A 23,796-nucleotide genomic window follows, 5' to 3' on the forward strand; every position below is an offset into this window, starting at 1 on the left:
ATAGTAAGAGCTGTGGACTCTGCACCCTATTGTCTTCATTGCTACTGACCATCAGAAGCTGAACATCATAGCCGTCAACACCACAGCCATTAGAATGACGACCAAACTGCCCTTGCTTCTTTCTGTCACTCTTACTGGACAGCTCAGGACAAGAGCTTGTCTCATGTCCACATACTAAGTCTCATGTCAAGATTTCAAGTGAACCAGCATCTGGTCTTCTTTTGGCGTCTGTCGTAGGATGAAGATCCTCCACCTAGCAAGACTCTCAAAATGGTGGCATCCCTAAACAGAAGAGAGTTCAGATTCTGGACAGTAGATATTATTATTATTATTACCACTACTATTATGGACATCTATCCTATTCATGGCAGCTTATTATCTTTTTTGAGTCTTCCTCCTATATTTGGGGAAATATTCAAATCATGAGTCATCACCACTCCAACATAGGAGTCAGAATGCAATCTGCAATCTTAGCCTAATTCAGGCACATGGATTAGTTACTGCCCATCAGGGACCCCATCATAAGCTACTGATTCAGCGGTAAGCAACAAAAGGAAAGAGGCTCTACATGGACCTTCCATTTTTGCATCTTCACTGGTGAGGGGGAGGCAGAGGTGTCTGGTTTTTTGTGGTGACTGTTTCCCAGGAATTACAGTAGTATCTTTCTGATGTAGAAGCAGAAGCTATGGAGCAGCAAGAGTTTCCTATCCGATCTGTGGCTTGGTTTGGGGTATTGTACACCAAGACTTAGCCTCAAGCCAGTTTTCCAGTGCACTCAACAGTTCTGTGATCCACCTGATATTTTTTTAAAGATTTTATTTATTTATTTGACAGACAGAGACAGCGAGAGAGGTAACACAAGCAGGCGAAGTGGGAGAGGGAGAAGCAGGCCTCGTGCCGAGCAGAGAGCCCGATGCGGGGCTCGATCCCAGGACCCTGGGATCTTGACCTGAGCCGAAGGCAGACGCTAAATGACTGAGCCACCCAGGTGCCCCCCACCTGATATTTTTTAAATAAAATGCTTTTCCATTTATTCAGCAAGAGTCATCCTCTGTTGCTTAGAGAACTCTAATACAGGAACACTAATACAATTATTTTTCCTATTTCTCAGGTATGGAAATTGAGCTTTAGGAGGTTAAACTGCTTACGATCACAAAGTTAGTCAATGAGAGAGCAAGGATTTGAACCAGGACTATCATAACCCAAAGCCCACCTCTAAATCAGAAAGATTATACCACAAGACCATAAAACTAATGAATCAGAATTGAGTTGTTGCTATTTTTTTAAGTTAGAATAAATGATAGAAATCTATAGTCTCACCTGAAGTTCTGAAAAATAAAGTGTCATAGCAGAGGCCACAACCCAAATCTTCTGACCTGATGTGCTTTCCATGGTATCTCTCATCCTCATAATCCTGCCACATTTTTGCTTTATATATTTTGAGATGAGTTTTTTTACCGTAATTGAGTTTAAGAATATTATACAGGGAGGAGGTGACCGATTGTTCTTGCATCCCACACTTTCCTTGTGTATTCAATGTCCATCTTACCAAATTATATTCCTTCGTAGCTCTTTCGGCAAGAGTCTATTTTTAAATTATTTATCAGAAAATGCCTTTATTTTTTCCTCATTCTTGAATGACAGTTCAGTTGGATATAGATTCCTAGGTTGAACATTTTTCAACACTTTGAAGATACTATTTCATTGTTTTCTAGTGTCTGTTGAGGCTGATAAAAACTTTACTATCGATCTACTTGGCCTACATTTGTGATTAATCTATGTTTTCTAGTTGTTTTACTATTTTATTTTTCTTTAATAGTCTGCACTATCAGTCCACTGTGAGGTTTGTTCTAAGTTATCTTGCTTGGGACATGCTTTTCATTCTTAGGACCCTTATCTTTCATCAGTTCTGGAAAACTCCCCATCATGACCTCTTCTAGCATTGTCTTAACCTCTCTGCAGAGTAAACTGCTAGCTGTCCTCTCATAGCCACTGTTCTCTATTTCCTTTGGGAGAACTATCACTTTTTTTTTCTGGGAACATAGATAGAACCTCTCCCTGCCTCCCTAATGGGTCTGTGATAGAAGTGCTATGTGTATCTTCTAGATAGTGCTTTTAAAAGACACAGGCAGCCATGACCCTTTTCCCTTCCTTGCAACCCCCCTCCCCACCACCACCACCCCTGCTTAGGATGTAGACCCAAACACCAGAGCTAAAGAAACCATGTGGGATCCTGAAATAGAAGCCACAGATTAAAATAACAGAGCTGCTTACTAGCCCTTGGCCTCTAGACTGTTATATGGGAAATAAATTTCTATCTTTAGGCCTTTATATTCTAGGGTCTTTTTTTTTAAAGCAACTTCTATTATATCTTAGCAATTATATCTCTGTTCTCTCTACTCTCCCCTTTCCTTATGCCTTCCTTAGTGTGTGTGTATGTGGATGTGTGTGGATGTGTATGCGCGCACGCATATGCACACGTGACCTCATTCTAACTTCCATTTCTCTTATTCATGTTCATATTTTTCTACCTCATTATTTTTCCGTGCTACATTCTAGGTGAATGTAGTCTTGGTTCTTTCTTAGAGTTCACTTGTTCACTTCAGAAGTCTAATGTGGCATTTAATGGGTCCCTTTGAATTTCTAATGTCAGTAAATACATTTTTAATTTCTATACTTTATATTTGATTATTTTTCAAATAAACCTCCTCTTTTTTCATAAGCTATTCTTTCATTCTATTCCTTTATGTCTTTGACATTCAAAAGACACCTATATCATAACCTCTTTCAGATTTTTTTAAGTTAGCTCAGTTTTGGGGTAACTAACTTTCCTATTTCCAGGTTCCCCAACAGGGTGATTCATTTCCTCATTTGGTTTGTAATTTTTTATTAACACTTCATCTTCAGCAGGACCAGTTATCCCAATGGATACCTGTGTGATAAGTTGTAGAAATACCCCTAACACAGCAGTTTGTTTGTCTCCGGTGAAATTCTGAGGTTTCAAAGGTCCTGGACCAGTTTTTATGGTAACTCCTCAGGCTGAAATTTCTATATCCCATAGGTTATATAAATTTGAATCCTACATTAACTCATGGTAAGGCCTGGGGGACACTTACATTTTCCCACCAACAGCCCCAGATAAAATAAAGCTTCCTTTCTGCTTCCCCACAACAGTTGTGAATGTTTCCCCAAGGTAGTTACAGTCAAGTAGTTAACACAATCCCTTCATGGATGAGGCACCACCCCCCTCCCCACCCAGCCCCCAGGGTTTATTGAGAGAACTCTGTCATGGAGTTATCAGATGAAATACGAAACACCTGGCTAAATTTGAATGTCAGATAAACATTTTTTAGTATAGGAATGTCCCATTCAACTTTTGGAACATACTTATATATATATTTAAAGTGTTCATTGTTTATCTGTACTTTTATTTATTTTTTTAGCGAGAGCGTGCATGTGGGGGTGGGGGGGGGGGGGGACAGAGAGAATCTTAAGCAAGGAGGGCTTGATCTCAAAACACTGAGATCATGACCTGAGTCAAAATCAAGAGTCTGACGCTTAACCAACTGAGCCATCCAGGCACCCCTGCATCCTGTACTTTTAAATGCTAAATCTGATAATCCCAGTCACAGTGCCCTGCCTAAACTTGGCCTTGGGGCCACATATCCTGTCCCTACATGGCCTCAATATCTGAGCCTCCAGATTCTAGGACCTACATGTAGCACCAGCCAGTTAGCTACAGTTATCACACTGGCTCTGAGTTCCTTTTTCATACTAAGAATAAGACTATTATCCTTACTTTTTTCAAGACTGGTTATATATAAATATTTGACATTTCTGCCACATTTTATCTAGGCTTTCTATGTGGCAGTAGAGGGAGGGAAGGCTTGTCCATGTCAGCTCAGGCTGCTATTTGTCACAAATATTTCAGTTGAGCACTATACTATGCCATCCAATGGAAAGCCTGGAGCACAGAGGGGTTAATTCACCCAAATTAATTGAAAGATGAGGGAATGTGCAGAAACAAGTCCTTACAACTTGTACTCTGGGGATGCTGCTCATTTTGGCAAAAGGAAGTTTTCCTACAGGATGGATTCTTCAAGAGAAGCAAACATGTCCCAGTTTTAGCTAAGGTTTGGCTTCCCAAGAACCTGGGCCTCCAAGGATTTCCCCTCTATTTGGGAAGCATAGGAAAGGCAGTAAAATTCTGACTTTACTGCACTTTATTTTCACTGGGCCAACTACGAGATGAAAAGCTAGATGGGAAGGTAAAAATAGAAAATTATTAACTAAAAGGGGTTGAAACATTTATATTTTAAGACCTTAAATTAGTCAAAATCTAGAAAATGGAAGACACCAAGTCATCGGATGAGAAAATACAGTGCTTTTGTATTGAAATCTTTCAGAGAAAGGCCCCTTTCAACACAGTTCTAAATAAAGTTCTCAGAATTGAAGAACAGTATTTTGTCTTCACTTTAGACACGGAAAATCCCCTGGACCAAAAATTCCAAAATCCTTCCCGGATATTTTCCGATGTTTTTCAATAATTCCACACCCCCCACATGGTTTCCAGGCAGTGCCTAATTTAGCCTGGACCCAAATATTCACCAAAGATCTCAAATCCAGGCTTTTAATATATTCTCAAAATGAAATTTAACTTCCTGGTTTCGTATTCTCTGGGTTAAAGGTACTGATTTCCTCAAGATAAGCATTTTTAGAACACAACAACTTTTGAAACTGTTTTGGTACATCTATACTTTTTTTTTTTTTTTAGTATTCCGTAAGTCCTGAAAATTGATCCATGCCCTGGGCTTTTTCTGCCCCCCTGACAGGCTCTGCTGCTAAAAATTCATGTTGTATAAGCCTTAAAGAGTATGCATACCTTTCATTATCTCCTAGCTTGATGTGAGTTCATGAAAATAATGTACACAAGGAGTTATTTATAAAATAGAAAAATGGACTAATGCTTCTGAAGCTTGTCTCTTGGCCCAGAACTTCTTTGCTGCATGGGATCTGCCACTCTAACCTACCCTCACCTCCATTTCTACCTCTACCTCCACCTCCTAGGTCTGTAGGAATCCTCCCAGGACAGGTCTACTCCACTTTAAGGAAACTCACTGGTTGATGACAGTCCAAATTATGACCCTCCAAACTTCCAAAACAAATCAGAGAACCATAGGATTTTTAATATGTTTTATTTCAGAGTAAACCATGTAGCCTGGAAAACATTTGGAAATTTCACAAAAGCATAAAGAAGTGGAAGTAACATATATCTTCACCACTGAGATATGTTTCTCTGCATAAAACAGATGTTTCACAAAAATGGAATCATACTCTAGGAGCTGTAGAATTTTCTTTTTTCGCTTATCTATATATTGTGAACATTTCCCACCACATTCAATGGTTTTGCTGGTAACAATGTAGTGACTACACATTCCATTTTTACAAATATGTTCATTTATTTCATTATTCCTCTTTTTGGGAGCATTTAGATTGTCCCCAGTTTCTCTCAACTCTGTGATAACGATCCTTGTTGAAGAGTTATTCTTGCAGTCAGCCATGATTACATCGTTAGGATAAATTCCCAAAGTAAACCTGGTAGACTGAAGAACAGGCACATCTTCAAGGTCTGAGGTACCCACTGCCAAGTTACCTTGCAAAAGGTTTATCAGTCCTGCACTAGTATACAAGAGTATCTATTTACCTGCTTCAAGGAGTCTTGCATAAACTAGTAAGTGATTATCTGTCATGCAAAAGGACTCTTCATTAATGAAAAGAATTTACAACATGATTTCTGTAAACACAGAACGCTCCTAGTCCAATGTAGAACATTATTCAATTTAAAATATGACTTTAAGTTTCTGTGGAAATTTTCTGTAACACAATTGAGAGAGAAAATAAGTATTTCTCTATTTGATTTTTGTTTTAAATGGTGAATGCGACCTCTCAAAGAACTCTTTCTCTTTCCCTTTCTGCCCTCATCTAGACTGAGAAGAGATACCAAAGTACAGTACAGTTATTCTGCTGTTCATCCATCCTCTATTTCGTATTCAGTTTCCCATCATGCACCGGATAAACACGGCAGCCCTGACATGATGAGAAGTCTTCCCTGAAGACTACAGCCCACACTCATCCATCCCTTCACTGAACTCCTATTATACTTATTGTCTGTACCACACAATTAGCACTTTATTATATACTGTCTTGTTCTCTAATTGTCTGTACCACACAATTTAGCACTTTATTACATTCTGTCAGATTCTGTAATTGTGTCACGAATTTTTGCCTTGTCTCTCCACCTAGATTAACAAGCACCAGGGTGGCAAGGGGCCCTGTCTGGTGCTGCTCTGGCATTCCAAACCCTGCCCTAGGAACAACAAAGTGGGCTTTCGACAAATGCTGAGGGCTTCACTGTTGGTGGGTGAGTTGGGAGAGGGGTAGATTGACTTTGTGATGGGCTCTAAGTAGATGGAGCTACGGCGAACAGAGACAGGGAAGGCGCTGAGTGGCAAGAGGCTCCGTGCTGTGGTCATTCCCGCCACTCCCCTTCAGTACCACCTGCTCTGTCAGCTAGCAAGTCATTTAGTTTCCAAGTTTTTCTAGGTACATAGAACAGGGAAACCAAAACATCTAACCATACAATACCCATGAGAATCACATGTTTTTCACTGTCACATTCTCCAATGAGGGAGGCACTGCTCTGCAGAGAAAGAGGTCATGCTTTAGAATGAGACTTACCACCTGTGTGACCATCTATACATTGTTTAACACCTCTCCCTAAAATCAAACCCTTGTTCCTCATCTCTGAAAATGATTCCAATGACTGTGATTATTTGTGATACTGCCACTGAGTATCCAAAAGCCCGTTGGAATATTCTTATTTTTTCTAACTTCTACAAATGCCATTCCTTGAGTTAAGTGTTTAATATTGTTATTATTACAATAAACATAATTAGTACCTCTGTTAGTCTCACACACTAGTTGAAGAGTGTCTGCCCTGCCTGTGTTTCATGGGTTTGCTTCTCAGAGAATAAAGTCAGGTAGTTACACAATTTCTTTATTTTTCTTGGTCGAAGAGTCGTTTACACTTAGTGGTCTATCACATGACATCAGACTTACTTCTAGTAAATAATAAGAGAGGAAACACCCAATATCCAGCATTAGCAGATCCATGCCTCAGTCTGTCACTTTTACCTCCGCTGTGAACATTTAGGTGACTGGAGCACTGAGTTAACCACATTTCTCTGAATTTGGGATGATACAAATAAAATGTTCTGTCCCTGTATGTCATCTGCCTTTCCCCTTTCTGATCAATGTTTTGCCATACTGTACTGTCATGTTTTTGTCCTTGTTTTTTCAATTGGCAGGTGCACAATATGATGTAACCAGTCAAACAGTTGTTCAACATGCTACTCTCTCAAAACAAGACCAATGCAAGCCTCTCCCAGAAGTGCCGCTCTCCCCTAAGGACCCAAGGAGCCCAGAGAGCCTTAGATGGATATTTTGTAGGGTAGGGGATGTCCCTTTAAGAACAGCTTCCCTCCCGGGCACCTGGGTGGCTCAGTTGGTTAAGAGACTGCCTTCAGCTCAGGTCAGGATCCCAGAGTCCTGGGATGGAACCCCACATTATCGGGCTCCTGGCTCAGCGGGGAGCCTGCTTCTCCCTCTGACCCTCTCCCCTCTCATGCTGTTTCTCTCTCTCTCTCTCTCTCAAATAAATAAATAAATAAAATCTTAAAAAAAAAAAAAAAAAGAACAGCTCCCCTCCCTGTGTGTGTGTTGCCTGGATGTCCCTCTGGTAAAGACGAGAGGTTTTCTTTTGCATATCTTTGCAAAATGAGTGTTTGATTATACTTCAAGGGATATTTACCAAGGTCTGCCATGTGACAGGCAGGAATGGGGTGCTGGCCATACAAAGACGAATACCACAAAGATAGGAGCTCATACTTGAGGAGCCAGCAGTCAAACGGGGAAACAGACTTGCCAACAGATAATTACCATGCACTGAGATAAGTGTGCAAAGAACGTGTGTGGCCAGCCCACCACAAAGGATCAACTTTGTTTGATCAATCTAAGGGAACAGTTGACCTGGTTAGGAGTTGATTAGACTCAAGGAAGCCACTGCTTAAAGACGGTTTTGTGGCAGCCTTGGGTGGAAGAAAGGAGGACAGGAAGGGAAGCCTTGGGGTGGAAAGGAAAAAAAGGCCTTGTCTCCACCTTTGGTTCCCTGCCTTGGCTCCGTAGGCTCAAACCTGAGCCCTGTGCAGGCAGATCCTTCAGACGGGGAGGGAGGGGGCTCAGTGAGACACTGAATACACGTCATGCTGCTCTGGGGCCTGGGTGACAGAATGTGGCAAGGCAGAAGACAAAGGGCTTCTCTCCACACCTTCAGGCACCAGGAGAGAGCAACCTTGGCCGAGTGGCTGTGGCTGAGAGGAGACACTGCCCCCCAGTGGTTTCACAGCAGGGGATACCAACAAGGAGCTCAAAGCAGAACAGCAAAGGATGAAAGGGGGCCCACTTCAAGTATCACCCTGCCCCTCAGACCAACCTCGGGGGGAAACGTGGAGGCAGGGGTGGTTCTGCACGAGGCAGGCAGAGGCACAAACCAATGCAATGTGAGTTATTACCATGGTTACAATAACCATGACCATGCAGGCTGATGCTCAGGTAAAAGGCAGGGAAGCGCAGGTTCACCATACACAAGAGTTGTGTGGACACAAAAAAAAGCACTTATTTTCTGGTCCTGAGAATAAGCAGAGCAATGTCTATGCTAGTTAGTAATGGAACTGACGTCTGGTAAGGTGGAGAGACAAGAGGTGCGGGATAAGTAACAAAAGAAGATTCAGACAGCAACGCTGAGGACTGGGGGTGGGGACTGAGTGCTGGTATAAGGGGTTCAGCCAGGGGAGCAGAGGGGTGTAAGCAAAGCTCTGGGTGGGGGAGCTTCCTGCAAGATGGCACTAAAGAGAGCAGCCCCGAGTCTGTAGGCAGACTGGAGTCGGATGACTAGACAGAAATGTCCAGATCCACATTCTAAAAATAAGACTTATCCCCTGAGCCAAACAAAATTAAATTCGATCTCCGAGTCCATGATTGAATAGAATTCAAACAACGAGAACAACCACCAAACATTGTAAACAGTACTAAAGGGCACACTGAAAAAGAAGTCTCTCTGAACCTCGATCCCCTCCCCTCCCAGGAGAAATGGCTGAGGATAAGCGCAAGTTGTTTAACTGTTGACAGATTCTCTAGATTGGTAAATAGCTGCTGTTTAAAGCCCCCTGAGTGCTGCCCCCCCAGAATTTCAATCAACCATTAAAGAGTTACAGCTTAGATACTTGAGGATCTGCAGCATGCTTTCAGATCTAAAGCCAGCAGCCATCCCTCTTCCCAGCACTGACCCAGTTGTTAAATATTTGAATATCACTGTTATCCTCCCAGATAACATACCTACAGATACAGGTACCTCTCGACACACACCTTTTTTTTTTTTCTTTTAATACAAATGGAAGAATTGAATAAATACTGTTCTGTACTTTGCTTTTCTTTCTTTCTTTTTTTAACCTAGTTGGCCCACCTTTAAATGTACGGCCAAATATAGATTGTAGGCATTTCTTTCAGAGTTGACATAATTTAGCTGTAACTAAGATACCTAACCTGAGGAACAGAGCACAGGAATAACAAACTTTAGAATAACTTATGTGAACTTTGGGGGGGGGCCCAGAAGAACCTGGTTGATGGGGGCAGTAGGAATAACATGGGAAGCTGAGTCTGCTAGTCCAAGACAGTAGCGCCCGGATGGCTTGGGCAATGGGTATGAGAAGGGGCAGGACTAACAAAATTTCCCCCAAACCCCCACAGAAGCCATCTGAGCTCCCGCCCCCTGCTCCCAGCTGACAGGAGGGGCCCAGACTTCCCTGAGCCCAGACTGTTAGTGCTTGAGTTCAGCTATTACCCAGAACTGAAGCAGCCTTGGGTGGAAGCAAAGGAAATTTCAAGTTGCGCTTACCTCACTGAACATGTTCCAGGGAGTTTTCCCTTCACTCAAAAAGGACATAAAATGAAAGTTCTTCATAAATGAGCTAAAATATATTTCTCCCAAGAGCTCCATCTTCACCTCAAATGCTGAAAGGAAGCACAGAGTTATATTCATGAGGGAGAAAATACTTATAAACTAAACTTGAACTAGATTTTTTAAAGCATCCTCTACATATCAGAAAGTCAAGACCACTGAGTGTACTCTTTTCATAGCCATATTTATCTTCAAAACCCAAAGAACTAGTTTATGGGGGACTGAATTTTCTATGTCTGATTTCTGTGTGATTTTCCATACATCATTTTTTCATTATTTTAATATTGAGACAGAGATTACAGAAGCATGTTTAAAATTGAAGATGTCCGCTCCATAGATTTTTGGGAAAAGGAGGCTAGGGAAATGGGGTCAGAAAAAGATTACCTAATATTTTTATTTTTACTGATATTCCCAAAAACTTTCAGTTGGGGAAAGTCATTAAACAAGAAAGCAATTTCTGCTGACAGACTGTCACCTAGTGGTGAGTTTTCACCTAATTCATAATATGACCAGCTTCTGAGCTTTGGCATGTTCTTGGAAGACATGTTTATTTCTCTTTGAGATCCCTGGGGAACCTTATAGAGTGCTGTCGCAAGTAAAACAGACTCACTTGGGAGAAAGGCTCTTTCCTTTCTGTCCGGCAGCAGCCATCAGCTCAAAGGTAGGCCAAGACGGGCGCTTACAAGTACTTCCAGGAGCTATGGAGGAAGCAGTCCGATGAAATGCGCTTCTCAGGGTGTGCTGCTGGGAGTACCGCCAGCTCTCTGTGCTCCACAGGGCCCCCCGCCTAACCTGGCCCGATAAAGTATGCAGGCTGGGGTACAAGGCCAAGCAAGGTTATGTCATATATCGGATTCGCGTGCGTCGTGGTGGCCGCAAACGCCCAGTTCCTAAGGGTGCTACCTAAGGCAAGCCTGTCCATCATGGTGTTAACCAGCTCAAGTTTGCCGGAAGCCTTCAGTCTGTTGTAGAGGAGTGAGCTGGACGCCACTGTGGGGCTGAGAGTCTTGAATTCTTCCTGGGTTGGTGAAGATTCCACATACAAATTCTCTGAGGTTATCCTCATTGATCCATTCCATAAAGCTATCAGAAGAAATCCTGACACCCAGTGGATCACCAAACCAGTCCACAAGCACAGGGAGATGCGAGGGCTGACATCTGCAGGCTGCAAGAGCCGTGGCCTTGGAAAGGGTCACAAGTTCCACCACACTATTGGTGGTTCTCGCCATGCGTCACGGAGAAGACGTAATACTCTCCAGCTCCACCGTTACCGCTAATGTAAATAATGTTTGTAAAATTCTTACCTAATAAACAGTTTAGGACAGTCATGTCTGCTTAAAAAAAAAACAAAACAAAACAGACTCACTTGTGTGCCTTCCAACAGCCTATAGGCAATACCTAATACAAGCCGAACATCCTTCAAAAGGAAGTTTTGCCTCTGTAATTATTTTAATATTGTCAAAGAAGACCTGCCAAGCAAAATTAATATTAACTTCCTTTTCTGTTTTCAAACGATGGCACCCTCATAATTCTCCCTTGCCAACCATTAAACTAGGCCCAAATTTTCAAAGTGTTTTCCAATTATTACGAGATGATAAATCAATGTGGGGATCCCACTGGCATGTCAGACCATAGATACAATCCAGAAAAGGGGGCTCAAAGTCAACAAGGCAACATCCTCCAGATTTTTTTTTTTTTAAAGATTTTATTTATTTATTTGACAGAGACAGAGATAGCGAGAGCAGGAACACAAGCAGCAGGAGTGGGAGAGGGAGAAGCAGGCTTCCCCCCGAGGAGGGAGCCCGATGTGGGACTCGATCCCAGGACCCTGGGATCATTACCTGAGGAGAAGGCAGACGCTTAATGACTGAGCCACCCAGGCACCCCACATCCCCCAGATTTAATGCAGTCAGCAATCCCTTCCTTCTTGCTCTCAGAGAGGCACTGCAGGCCTCTTTATCTGGCCCCTGTGTCCTCGGTGCTCCCTAGTTCTCATTCTCTGTGTTGACACCATCCCTCTTGGCCACAGGGGGCCTGACTCTTGTATAAACACCAGTCAACAAGGAGGTACCCTCTTCCCATCAATTCAAAAGTTTATGTTCAGGCAACAGAGCTAGGATACTGCTCTCACTTATCAAGATTCATTCTGCATTGTGTACTATTTCAACTACTTATTGAGTGCCTACCACGTAGCAGGCACTATATGTGTCCCAAGGAAGAGAACAGAAACTGTTCTAGTGAAACTTAACCAACTAATGGGGAGCACTAAACACACTAATGAGTTGTAATGGATGCTATGAGGTGGTCTGGGTGTTATGAGGAGAGTCTGCACACCAGTTAACTTCTCAGGAGGGTTACATTTGAGCCAAGATCTGAAGGATGAGTGAGTAGCAGTCAGCCTGAAGAAGAGCAGCTTGGGCACAGATGAGAGCCCTGATCGTGATAAGGACTTGGGGCTTCGGAAAAACTAAACAGAGGCCAAAATGCCATAAACTAACTCCACTGGAAAAAAGATACCACAATATTCCAGGAGGTCTAAAATCTGCCATCACAATAGTAACATTATCCATAATAGCCAAAAAACAGAAAGAACTCAGATGTCCCTCAACCGATGAATAAAATGTGGTATACCCATACAATGGAATATTATTTGGCCATAAAAAGGGACAAAGTACTGATTCCTGCTGCAATATGGATGAACTTTGAAAACATTACACTAAGGGAAAGAAGCCAGACACAAAGGACTACATGATGTATGCTTTCATTTATATGAAATGTCCAGAACAGGCAAATCTATAAAAACAGAAAGCTTAACAGTTGCTTAGAGCCAGGGGCCAGGAGGAGGAAAAGAATGGGAAGTGACTGCTAACTATGGATTGTTGGGGATCATGAAATTGCTCTAAAATTGACTGCAGCAATGGTTGTGCAACTCTGTGAAATTACAGCAGAGAATACTGAAATATGCTAAAAATAGGTGAATCGTATAGTATTGAATAGTATCTCCATAAAGGTTAGTATTATTAAAAGATTAAGATTATTGCTATTAGGGCGCCTGGGTGGCTCAGTTGGTTAAGCGACTGCCTTCAGCTCAGGTCATGATCCTGGAGTCCCGGGATGGAGTCCCGCATCGGGCTCCCTGCTCGGCAGGGAGCCTGCTTCTCCCTCTGACCCTCCCCCCTCTCGTGTGCTCTCTGTCTCTCTCATTCTCTCTGTCTCAAATAAATAAATTAAAAAAAAAAAAAATCTAAAAAAAAAAAGATTATTGCTATTAAAAATAAAAATCTGGAGTCACAGATCCCGGGTTAAGAATGCCAAATATGGAAGCGCATCTTCTGTTCCTTTTTTCCTTTGAGCTGGAACCAATATGCCTTCACCAAAGGGCCGGGCCAGGAGACAGTTGAGCATGACTGATCTCAAAACTATCCTTTCCTGTGACCCCAAAGCATTCTCTGAAACCCAGTTTCTGTACAGGACTTTTCTTCTCTCAAGAGATGTCCCTCTACTAGTTAGCATTCAGCCTCAGAAATAAAACCCTGAAAGGGTCTTTGTCTTGGGGACCAGCAATCGTGTCCCACTTCTAGTCATGGCCTGCTCCCTGCTCTGAAGATCTCTGAACTTTGATGCAAAAAATAAACTTTGGCTTTTCCATCAGCCCCACCAACATGCCCACACAACCAGAATTCCCAGGAGTAATTCTCATACCTATGAGTCGGTTATATGTCTTTACAAGGAATGCAAAGAGCTCTTCTTGCTCACCTATGGACAGAACTTTTTTAGGCCCACAATGGATAGCAACACTTCCAAAATCCAAATTACATTCTCCTTCCTTCATGAATGTTCCTCAGTATAGCAGTGTTCTGGCTGTCTACAATCCATTTCCTCTTTTCTGGTGACAACTGTATATATATAATATACAATGTAGATAATATATAATAAAAAATGTATATTTTGCTTTCTTCCATTTCCCCCGAACAGAGCTCCTCAAACTCTTGGCATTTTGTAAGAGATGAGAGCAATAAATGTCTTTTGTTATGTTAATAAGGTGACTTTGGGAAAGCACTTACGATGGGGGCTGGGTGCAAGGAGAACCAACCATGTGATTAGAAGGTTGAAACTTTCAGTTCTACCCGCAACCTTCTCCAAAGTTGAATTAATCACCAATGGCCAGTGATTTAATCAATCGTGCCTATGTAATGAAGCCTCCATAAAAACCCAAAAAGGAGGGCTTTCGGCGGGCTTCTAGTTGGTGAACATAGAGATTTTAGGAGAGTGGTACACTCGTACTCAGAGAAAACAGGGAAACTATGAGCCCTTTCCCCACCCCTTGCCCTAGGCATTTCTTCCACCCGGCTATTCCCAAGTTACATCCTTTAATAAAAGCCAGTGATCTAGTAAGTAAAATGTTTCTTTGAGTTCTGTGAGCTGCTGCAGCAAATTATCAAAGAAGGGGTCTGGTTTATAGCCAATGGGTCAGAAGCACAGGTAAGAGCCCGGGTCTGATGTGGCGTCTGAAGTGGGGGTGGGGTGGGGAGAGCAGACTTGTAGGACTGAACCCTTAATCTGTGGAATCTGATGCTATCTCTGAGTAGATAGTACCAGAATTGAGTTAAATTGTAGGACACCCAGCTGGTGTCAGAGAACTTTTCATTCTTAGTGTGGGGAACACCCCCCACACCCTGCAATTGGTACTAGAGCATTTAACATCATTACAAGAAGGTGAGGGGAACCCTTCTGGGGAACCACCCTTTTCCCACATTAGTTCCGGAGGCCATGATAGGGTCCACTGCCCTTTCCAAGGATGGAACATGTGACCAGTCTGATCAATTACAGTGCACTGTATCCCCCAAGCTCTTTCCTCCACGTCACTGAGTTTCAAACTTGAATTGTAGTGAACACAATATGATGTGGAACCCCAATATATTTTTTTAAAACAAAGGACAGTTGAAGGGAGTAAAGGAGTAAATGTCTCCAAATCCCACCCTCTTGGCCTGCAGGTGGACAGGACTGCACTCTGCACTGTAGGAAAAACAAAAGAACAGGACATGGCACCTGCCTTGAGCACCTCACAGTGGAGTTGCAGGACAAGAAATAAGAGCATGAGAAGTAATGATGATTAAATGATACTGTATAACAATAGAAGACAGGTCACAGAGTCCATGCCACTTAGCAGACAAGTGTTAGAGGACTTCCGGCCAGCAGTGAGCCTTTTGCTGCCTCTTCTTTCTCCTTGTCTAGGACAGCTCAGGTGTCACCTCCCCAGGAAGACTTTTCAGAAACACTGTCCTGCTTCATCATACACACACATACATGCATACCCACACACTCACCCCTCTGCCCAGCTTAAGGTCTTCCCCTCCCTCAGTGTTTCATATTTTTGCACAGGCATACATATTTTTAAAGATAAATGTCTTTCCCACAATTCATCAGAGAAGCTCTGAGTGTCTTAAGGGGTGAGGCCCTTTCTTCCCCATTCCAGTGAGACCCTTCCTTCCCCACCCTCTTCTTTCCATAGCTTCTTCCACAGGTGTCAGCCCTGAATGACAATCAAGGCTCTCCCTGCCTTCTCTGGGTCCCTCCCCCAATATATTTCTTGCACATCAAATTCCATTTTAGCATCTGTTTCTTAACAAACCCTAACACATTACTAGAAGGCATTGCTTTATACTACCATATTTCTTTAAACAGTAGTTTATTCATTTAGCATATTGGTTTATTGGTTGACAACCTTAAACCTAATGTCCTATACCTTTTGGGTACTGAAATATTTAATTTTGCATATATTAAAGTGTGACTTTGAAAAAAAATTACTAACATTGTCCCATTGGGATATAATATTCTTGTCAACATTACAAGACAAACCTAGGATTTTCCCTTTCTTTTTTTGTAGGATAACATAGAGTGGTGATTAAAAGTATCATCTTCCAGACTACTTGAATCCAGATCACCACTCAACTACCCACAGCCCGCTAGCCTTTGGCAAGTCACTTAAACTCTCTACGTCTCTGAATGGGATGATGCTTCCTCAACCGTAAAATGTGAACTTAAAAAATAGTACCTATCACAAAGGATTGTTCTATGAATTGATTAATGAATTAATTTCTGGAGCTGTGTGCAATGAAAGAACTTCTACAATGGATTTAAAAGCACGGTGCAAACTAGAAAGCCCTTGGGAAATTTATTTTCTCTCAATGAAATAAGCATCGACCACTGCCTTTTATGGAACATTGAGGTTAATTCACCTCAACAAGAGGGAGCTGAGGACTTGTTTATGGCTGTGTTTCTGATTTATTAGCACAGTACATGATATTAGAAAATAAACTCCTGACATTCCTACAAGTAGAGATACTTCGTTTAAAATTATTTCTCCCTTTCAGAACTCAACTGTTCTCCAGAATACGCAGGAAAGCTGCCACTTTAGTAACTAATCCGCTTTTAATATTCGTCATCTCCTTTGAGATGGCAGGCGGTGTTCTCAGCAAGCTTCCGAAAGAGCACACATTTCAAAGCCCACAACCACGAAATACCTGTTGCTGCAGGGCCCTGGACAGAAGTTAAGGCGAAAGAGAGCCCAGGAGGCGTCAGCAAGCGGAAGGACCCGCTGAGCCGAAGAGGAAGAGAGAGGCTTGCCCGGGGGAATCCAGACGCACCGCAGCACGCGCGACGGGTCCCGAGGTGCAAAAACTCAGGTGCTCGCAGTCCCGGCGCCTCACCCACACCGCCCAGGTAACGCCGAGATGCGGGAAACTGCACGCGTGCGCAGCGTCGCGGGGGCGCGCCTCTCCGCGCGCCGCGGGCACAGGCGCGGGCCCCGCCGCTCCGGGCCCCGGGAGTGGGGGCACGTGGTGTGGGGCCGCGCGGCCGCGGCGGGGGCGCGGGGCGGCGCGCGGCGGTGCAGGGAGCGGCGGCGGCTGCCCGGCGAGCTAGGCGGACCCGGGCGCGTCCGGTGAGCGCGGCTCCCGCGGGGTGGACGGACGGACGGACGGAGACTACCAGCGGATGGGGGCAGAGGGTCGCGGGGACGGGACTCGGGGCGGGGAGGCGGCCGGGGACGGCCGGGAGGAGAGGGGAGGGCAGAGAAGCGGGGACCGTGGGGCTGGAGGAAGTGTGAACGCCATACCCTTCCGCCTGGAGCGAGCGTCCGCACCGCCGCGGGCAGAGGAACCACTCCCCGGACGCTTTCAGGACCGCATAGCTTTCTCTAAGGCTCCTTTCCTCAAAGTGACCCGAGGCCGCGGTGGAGCGAAGCAGACTTTAGCGATGGCCTTTGATCCAACCCCTTCTATTTATGGGAACTTGCTTATATTTCTGCGTTTTGTTTTTGTGTTTGTTTCTTTAGTTTCTCCATTTTCTCTTTTTTTTCTACGTATTTCTCAAGTCATTCACCATGCCCAGAGCTGCATCCTTCTTCTCCCCCAGAGATTTTTTTTCAACTGTGTCCTTTTTAAGAGGACTGACTTAGGCAACTTGAGTTCTTTGCACTAAGTGTTGTCAGTGAACAGAGGTACAGGATTTCAAGAGTAATATCCCCTCTCCAGCGTTTCAGTGTTAACATTTCAAATTCACATTAAGCCTTAGGCTGGAGGACGTTCTAACCATTTGCTTCTGATACAAGCTATGACGAATACCAAAGCTAGACATTACCAAGTTTATTTAAAATTCAAATTTTACGAAATAGCAACCATTTGCTAACCATCTGTTACTGTTGTTGTGATCTTTTTGCCTCATCTCTTGCTGGAGTTTCAGTGTTCACAAAGTCAGCAAATTTTGTTCATTTAGTGTATTGCTCTGCAGATAGATTTTTTTTGAAGCTGTTCCTGCCCCCTGGTGGCTTGCACTGTAGAAGAAAGCCAAAACTACTCTAATAACTGAGGTAAAATTTTTAAGGAAAAGCAAGTGTTTGAGGGAATTTTGAGGAGTAAGAAATTATCTTCCTCTTGGGGGATCAGGGGATATTCTCTAGTTTTTCAGTGAATTTTTAAAGTTGGCTGAAGTGGGAGATAATGTCATTCCAGATGGGAGAGGCTCCGGAGAGAGGAAGCAGGCCAGACATGGTAGAGACGAGCACCAGGAAATCAGTTGAGATCAAATGAAGAGATCTATACAGAGACCTGCACCAGGGAGTTTGGTATTTCTCCTACGGAAGCCAGGGGGAAGTTACTGCATTTTCTGAGCAGGGCAAAGGCAGGACCAGAAATGTCTGTGTTACCAGGAGATTAACCTGGCAGCCTATGTGGATTTGAGGAGGAAAGTGGGGATTAGAACAATAATTCCCAACTCTGACCCCACACCCCTACAGGCTCTATGTTTTTGAAATTTTTTTTAACCAGATTGCATTTACATGCACTTAATAGTATTTCTTTCAATTAACAGCATATATAAAACTACCCATCCAAGCTTCTGACAGTCCTAAGAATATCAATGTAGTTGCCCTAAGTATGAAATAAATACAGGTAAAAGCTCAGAATCAGAAGTATAGTGTGAGCAGCCTGGTAGGGTTTGACTTAGGAGACTTTTAGTGCTGAACCTAGCTGTTGAGAGTCTTATCATTTGTGCCTTCTTGAGCCCCCTTTGGGCCCCTTGGACCTGAGGTTGTGTCCATCGGTCTAGATAAGAGGTAACAAAGGGTAAGTTCTGAGAGGGGCAGTAAGCAGGGAGGGAGGGATTGCAGGGAAGGAAGATAAGAGCATTGAAATGACTTAGTCCCTGAATGGACCAGAGTACTGAGGGTCAGAGAAGCAATACCAGTAAAAATGAAATGACAGGAAAGCAGGTGCTGGTAAAAATAATAATACTTGTTAACGTCCTATAGCTATCTGACAAGACTTCACAATTGTACTTACTATGTGTCTGGCACTCTTGTTAATCATTCTATGATAAGTAATTCATTTTACTCTCCACAACCTATGAAATATGACTGCTGTTATTTACAGGAGTGAAAACAGACTCACAGAGAAGGTGAATAACAGTTCCAGGGCCGCCCCGTTGCTAAGTGGTGATGCCAGGATGCAGACCCATGATGTCTGACTCCAGAGCTAGTGCTCCAACCCCTCTACTATAAGGAACAAAGGAAGAAATCTTGGGGGACAAGTTGGCAGGTATCTTGAGTTCAGATGCTTGCAGGAGTGCCCGGTGAAGATATGCGGCAAGCATAGCATCCATCTCAGTTAATGTACAGACATTCCTCTGGGACAGACAGGGTCTGTGCCCTGGCCCTGTGTTTTCCCAATGGACCCCCATTTATCTCTCAAAACCTCCCACAGGATTTTAGTCTCCTCTTCAAACTAGGAAAAGTCAGAGAAATTCTAGAATCCCGTATATCAGGTAAGGTTGCCCTTTATTGCCTGCCCTTCAGTGCAGAGCAAAGCTACTTGAAGTATTGGTGCTTAATTTCAGGAGCAAGTTTTGCTAGAGGGACATATCTGTTTGTCAGGGGAGGTATCAAGTTGGCTTTCTACAAAAGCAGTTAAGTTTTGCCATACTGTGCCCTTTCATGTCTTTGTCCTTGTTTTGTCCTCTTTCTGGCTTCCAGGGTTCACCAGAGCCAGAACTCTTGGGGGATACAGAAAAAGTAGAAGATACGATACATGTACTCTGTAAGTTTATATTCCCATTTAGGGAGTTGAGATGAACAGTTAAAAGAACGAACAAAATGAGATAGTTTGTAATTATTACATTATGTAGGTCAAATTTAAGTGTAGCGGGCATTGGGTTTTTAAATATGCCAGTGACCTCAGAACTGTAATATACCCCATCTTCTCTGTTACCTATAGATATCACTGTGCTTGCTCTAAGCCAGGCATCTTTTGTCTGTCACTAAATACACTCTGATTATATTTTTATTTTCTTCTGCAGTTGTTAGACTTTGCATTCGTGGCTTTGAATTTTTATGTCTACAGCTCAAAAAACAGTAACACTTCCGTAACTGGTAAGTGGCAAAGCTGGAGAGCTGAATCGGAAGTCTGCCTGTGGAATCCAGGCTATGAACTAGGATACTCTGTTGTCTCTCATGCCTGTTTTCCACAACCTCTAGACTTTTTTCCACTGGCATGACAGGTGTACTCTCTGTCAGATGGTGAGGAATCCTTTTGCCCCAAATGAGTGGGGTCAGGTTGAGTCTCTGAGCAGTGATCTCCCTGTTCTAGAAGTCATCATCTAGCTACAGTCTGAATACCTCACTCAGTTACCCACATATTCATCACTTTTTAATTGAAGAGAAGGTGTCCAGCAGGTATTTCAGTACAGGAAAAGCAAAGGCAAATAAAATGTATTCCCTGTCCTGGGGAGCTTGGTCTAGTGGGAGAGAGGTAAATAAACAATCATGATAGAGTATACATGGTTTACTAGAGGTAGCAAAACAGAGCAAAACTGGTCAAAATTAGAATATGGAAAGGATAGTTAGGGAAATCTGAAGATAGTTAATTAGATCACACTGAAGCCTTAAAACTGTAAGTGCTGGTTTTAGGTGAGATTCTTGCTTAAAAGAATGAAGCTATGGAAAAAGAAAGGGATGTCCCTTTTGTCCTGACCATATTACAATTTAAGTAATAGTAATTTTTTATATATTTGACCTCCCTGAGTTAGATTCATTTTCTTTCTTGGGTCTGCTGTTGTTTACCCCTGCTCTTTGAGGTTTCAGACTGCCTGTATCACCTGTAGAGATAAAGTGGGAGGCCTTTCTGATAGTACTTTCCCGAACACTGCTCCCTTCTTGTCTCCGCCTTTTCCTGTCTTTAAAAATGGTCACCTCCTCTACAGAATTAAGCTCTACATGTTACATTCTTTTTGTTTGCTCTGTGTCTTTGTGTACTTGTAAGCCTTTTTCACGATTCTAAACTGGGAATGGACTTTGCCTGGGAGTTTTATCATTAATGGACATTCCTTGAAGAAGGAGAGGAATTACATTTATGTTTTGTAGACTTTTTTCAGCAGCTCAATGGCCTCCCCGAAGAAGAAGCTTCAAGGTCTCGTTGCTGCAACCATCACGCCAATGACTGAGCATGGGTAACTATCATTTGGGACCTAAGGGGAATCTGTTCTCACTCCACCAAAATGGACAGAAGTTCTCTATAGTAGCAGTCACTTAGATTCTGCACCTCTGTGGTACTCCTGCCAAATGGCCGCTTCTGTCAGTCATCCCTCCCCCGTACTGTCTCTGATCCCAACTCAGAGAAGAGTCTCTATGTCACAAACAGTGCAGAAAGAGAGAAGGTAAGATATGGCATCTTGCCTTTCTCCCAGTGTCTATAGCTCCACAAAATAAATTCTCTTTGGATTTCATCAGAGGCCTGGCTTTCCCAAATAAGGCCGGTGGAGTTAGATGAGGAGAATCTCATTTTAGCAGAATTTGCTTCTAAGCCCTGGCCTGGCCCCTCTAGATCCTGTCTCTAGATAGCTGCATGATTCCACCTCAGGCTGTTCATAGATGTGATGAAAATGTCCTCGCCTGAGTAAAGAGGGGAAGTTAGCTGCAAGTTGGACCCCTTAGTATGTTTACAGTCTCATTTCAACATGGGTTAAATGTTGGGGGCCTGCAGGAGTGGGAGGTAACAACAGATGATTGCTGAGAACTCATTACCCAGACAAGCACCCTAACTCCCAGGTGAACGTTATGTCAGTCCCTTTGCTCGTACTATCAGCTAACGGTCATGTGCCACAGGTGTATAACCCCTCTCTGGACATTGCCATGGACAAAAAGGGAATTTATCCACCTGGATCTAAATGCTTTTGACCCCTTAGAGTGGTCAGTCTGCCAAAACAGAATTCTGGCTTCTTTAAGCTTCTCCTTTCTTTCTCTTTAAAATACAATGATAATTAACCTGCACGGTGGAGTTCTGGGTGTTAAAGTGAGATATTCCATATAATGGTGCTCAGCACAGGGTCAGGAGGCACTTAGGTCAGTATGTTCATTTGAACCAGACAGGGATAAAAGGAAGATGCGGAATTTAAGAGATCTTTAAGAAAGGCTTTTATTTTTTTGGCCTTCTGTTGTTGAATTTGTAAACCTTAACCCTACCCCCTTTAAAATAGGTGAAATTTCTTATGACTTAGTATTCTCATTCAAAGTTGGCCCTATCGCAGTTTACCCTTAGATCGCTGGAGTTCAAGACCTCCAGTTTCTAAGTTTCATGAAAAATCCCATCTACGTCTAAATCAAATTCTTGCTGAGATGGCATTTAGATTACTCAGTGATTGGTAGCAATTTTTTTTTCTGTTGCTTCTCAGTTTCCGTAAGTCCAAAGAAAGACTGAAGTCAGCTCTTTGTTGATGTGTTAGCCACTTGTTGGGCCAATAAAACAGATAAATCATGTGATTGCATGAGCAGGCAGGATTCACTTCCTGTTATTGAGAAGGATCCTATTTGCAGGCTTACAACACTACATCTGGTTGCTGCTTTAACCTTCTTAATCAGATCCCTCAGCAGAGAAGAGACTCCTTGAACAGTCTTATTTGTTCATTTAGGACTCACTGAGAGTTTTGGTGTGTTCTTCCTCCCTATTCTGCTGTTTTCCGGGGACGCCAAGCCCCACATATGAAGATAAATGACTCTGCTTTTCTGGATCCTTCTCCATTCCCCAATACCTCTGGCCCTGCTTCCTCCATTTCTCTGTTTCTTCTTCTTTTTTTTTTTTTATCCTTTTCCCTTCTAGGACTTTCTAGGACCTTCACTTTCCTGATGTGTGCAATCAAAATAAGAATGTATTTTTTTTGCAAGGGCCTTAAGAATTAAAATGTACAGGGACGCCTGAATGGCTCAGTCGGTTAAGCATCTGCCTTCGGCTCAGGTCATGATCCCAGGGTCCTGGGATTGAGTCCCACATCGGGCTCCTTGCTCAGCAAGGAGCCTGCTTCTCCTTCTGCCTGCCTCTGTCTCTCTCTCTCTGATAAATAAATAAAATCTTAAAAATATATATATATTAAAAAATTTTGTAAAAAAAAAGAATTAAACTGTATGTCAGTACAGAGCACATAGTAGGCATGTAAGCTATATTAGCTCCCACATCTCCCACCACCTGCCCTTCTCATTCAAACATTACTGTGGGTACAAAGCAAGATTGGAGCACCCACTGAGAGCAGATGGGCATTTGCCTACTTGCCCACAGGGGAATGTGAACTTATGACATGTTTCCAGGAGACAGAAAGAAGGGTCACATGGAATCGAATAAGTGGAAATTCTGCCTGGTGACCTGCCATCATGGGAGTTTTCCCATCCTGGCTCATAAAGTAAGCCACAGTCTCCATGCTTGAGAATGGCTGAACAAGAGCTATTCTCCTGCATCCTTTTTTCTTTATAATTCTAAGAAATATCCAAATTCAATTCTTGAATATAAGTTGATGTTCTGAAGTGGGGAAGTTTACAGGAAGAACATGGTTAAATGGATTTTAGTTAGAGTATCTGGGTTCTTGACCCCTAGCTTTGCCACCAGTTAGCTGTCTGACCCTGGGGAGGTCTTGTCACCTGTTAAAAGTTCTCTTTCATATTCTGTAAAGTATTCAGCCATATCATTTCCAAGTTGCATTTGAATCCAAAGAGTGCAGCCCTCTGGTGTTATGTCATGAGGGATATTGGAGTGATCCCAGGAAGAATGTATAAAGTACCTATAACCCCAGTCCAACCTGCACACTGCAGCCCAGTGAGCGTCCTCATAAATAAATCTAATTGTGTCACTTCCCTCTTTAAGACTCTCTGCCGATCCCCTTTTGTCAAAGCCTTACTACTCGTC

At 43.0% G+C, this 23,796-nt stretch overlaps 2 protein-coding genes and 1 pseudogene across 20 annotated transcripts in view; 2 read left to right on the forward strand and 1 right to left on the reverse strand.

The window, feature by feature from the left end:
• Positions 1–4,075: 4,075 nt before the first annotated feature.
• LOC135364820 (uncharacterized) lies at positions 4,076–17,800 on the reverse strand. Its single transcript, XM_064595524.1, has 4 exons — positions 17,766–17,800; positions 16,600–17,324; positions 10,013–10,128; positions 4,076–5,603 (listed from the first exon to the last, which is right to left on the reverse strand). The coding sequence occupies exons 1-4, from the start codon at positions 17,798–17,800 to the stop codon at positions 5,166–5,168; spliced, it is 1,314 nt and encodes a 437-aa protein (XP_064451594.1). The 3' UTR covers positions 4,076–5,165.
• On the forward strand, positions 10,382–11,352 carry LOC123845695 (large ribosomal subunit protein eL15-like; annotated as a pseudogene).
• The window catches only part of NPL (N-acetylneuraminate pyruvate lyase), a 38,048-nt gene continuing 30,912 nt past the window's right edge, over positions 16,661–23,796 (forward strand). For 2 of the 19 annotated variants that reach the window (XM_045877271.3, XM_045877275.3), the window contains exons 1-2: positions 16,959–17,018; positions 21,002–21,076. In XM_045877271.3, coding sequence (XP_045733227.1) covers positions 21,009–21,076 — 68 coding nt within the window. In that variant the 5' untranslated portion in view covers positions 16,959–17,018; positions 21,002–21,008. The other 17 variants (XM_054507996.2, XM_064594198.1, XM_064594195.1 and 14 more) reach the window with 17 other exon arrangements.

The sequence above is a fragment of the Mirounga angustirostris genome, unplaced genomic scaffold (assembly GCF_029215605.1).
Source record: "Mirounga angustirostris isolate CCGP_5_RB_7025 unplaced genomic scaffold, mMirAng1.0.hap1 SCAF_6, whole genome shotgun sequence".
In the NCBI taxonomy this organism is placed as follows: domain Eukaryota; kingdom Metazoa; phylum Chordata; class Mammalia; order Carnivora; family Phocidae; genus Mirounga; species Mirounga angustirostris.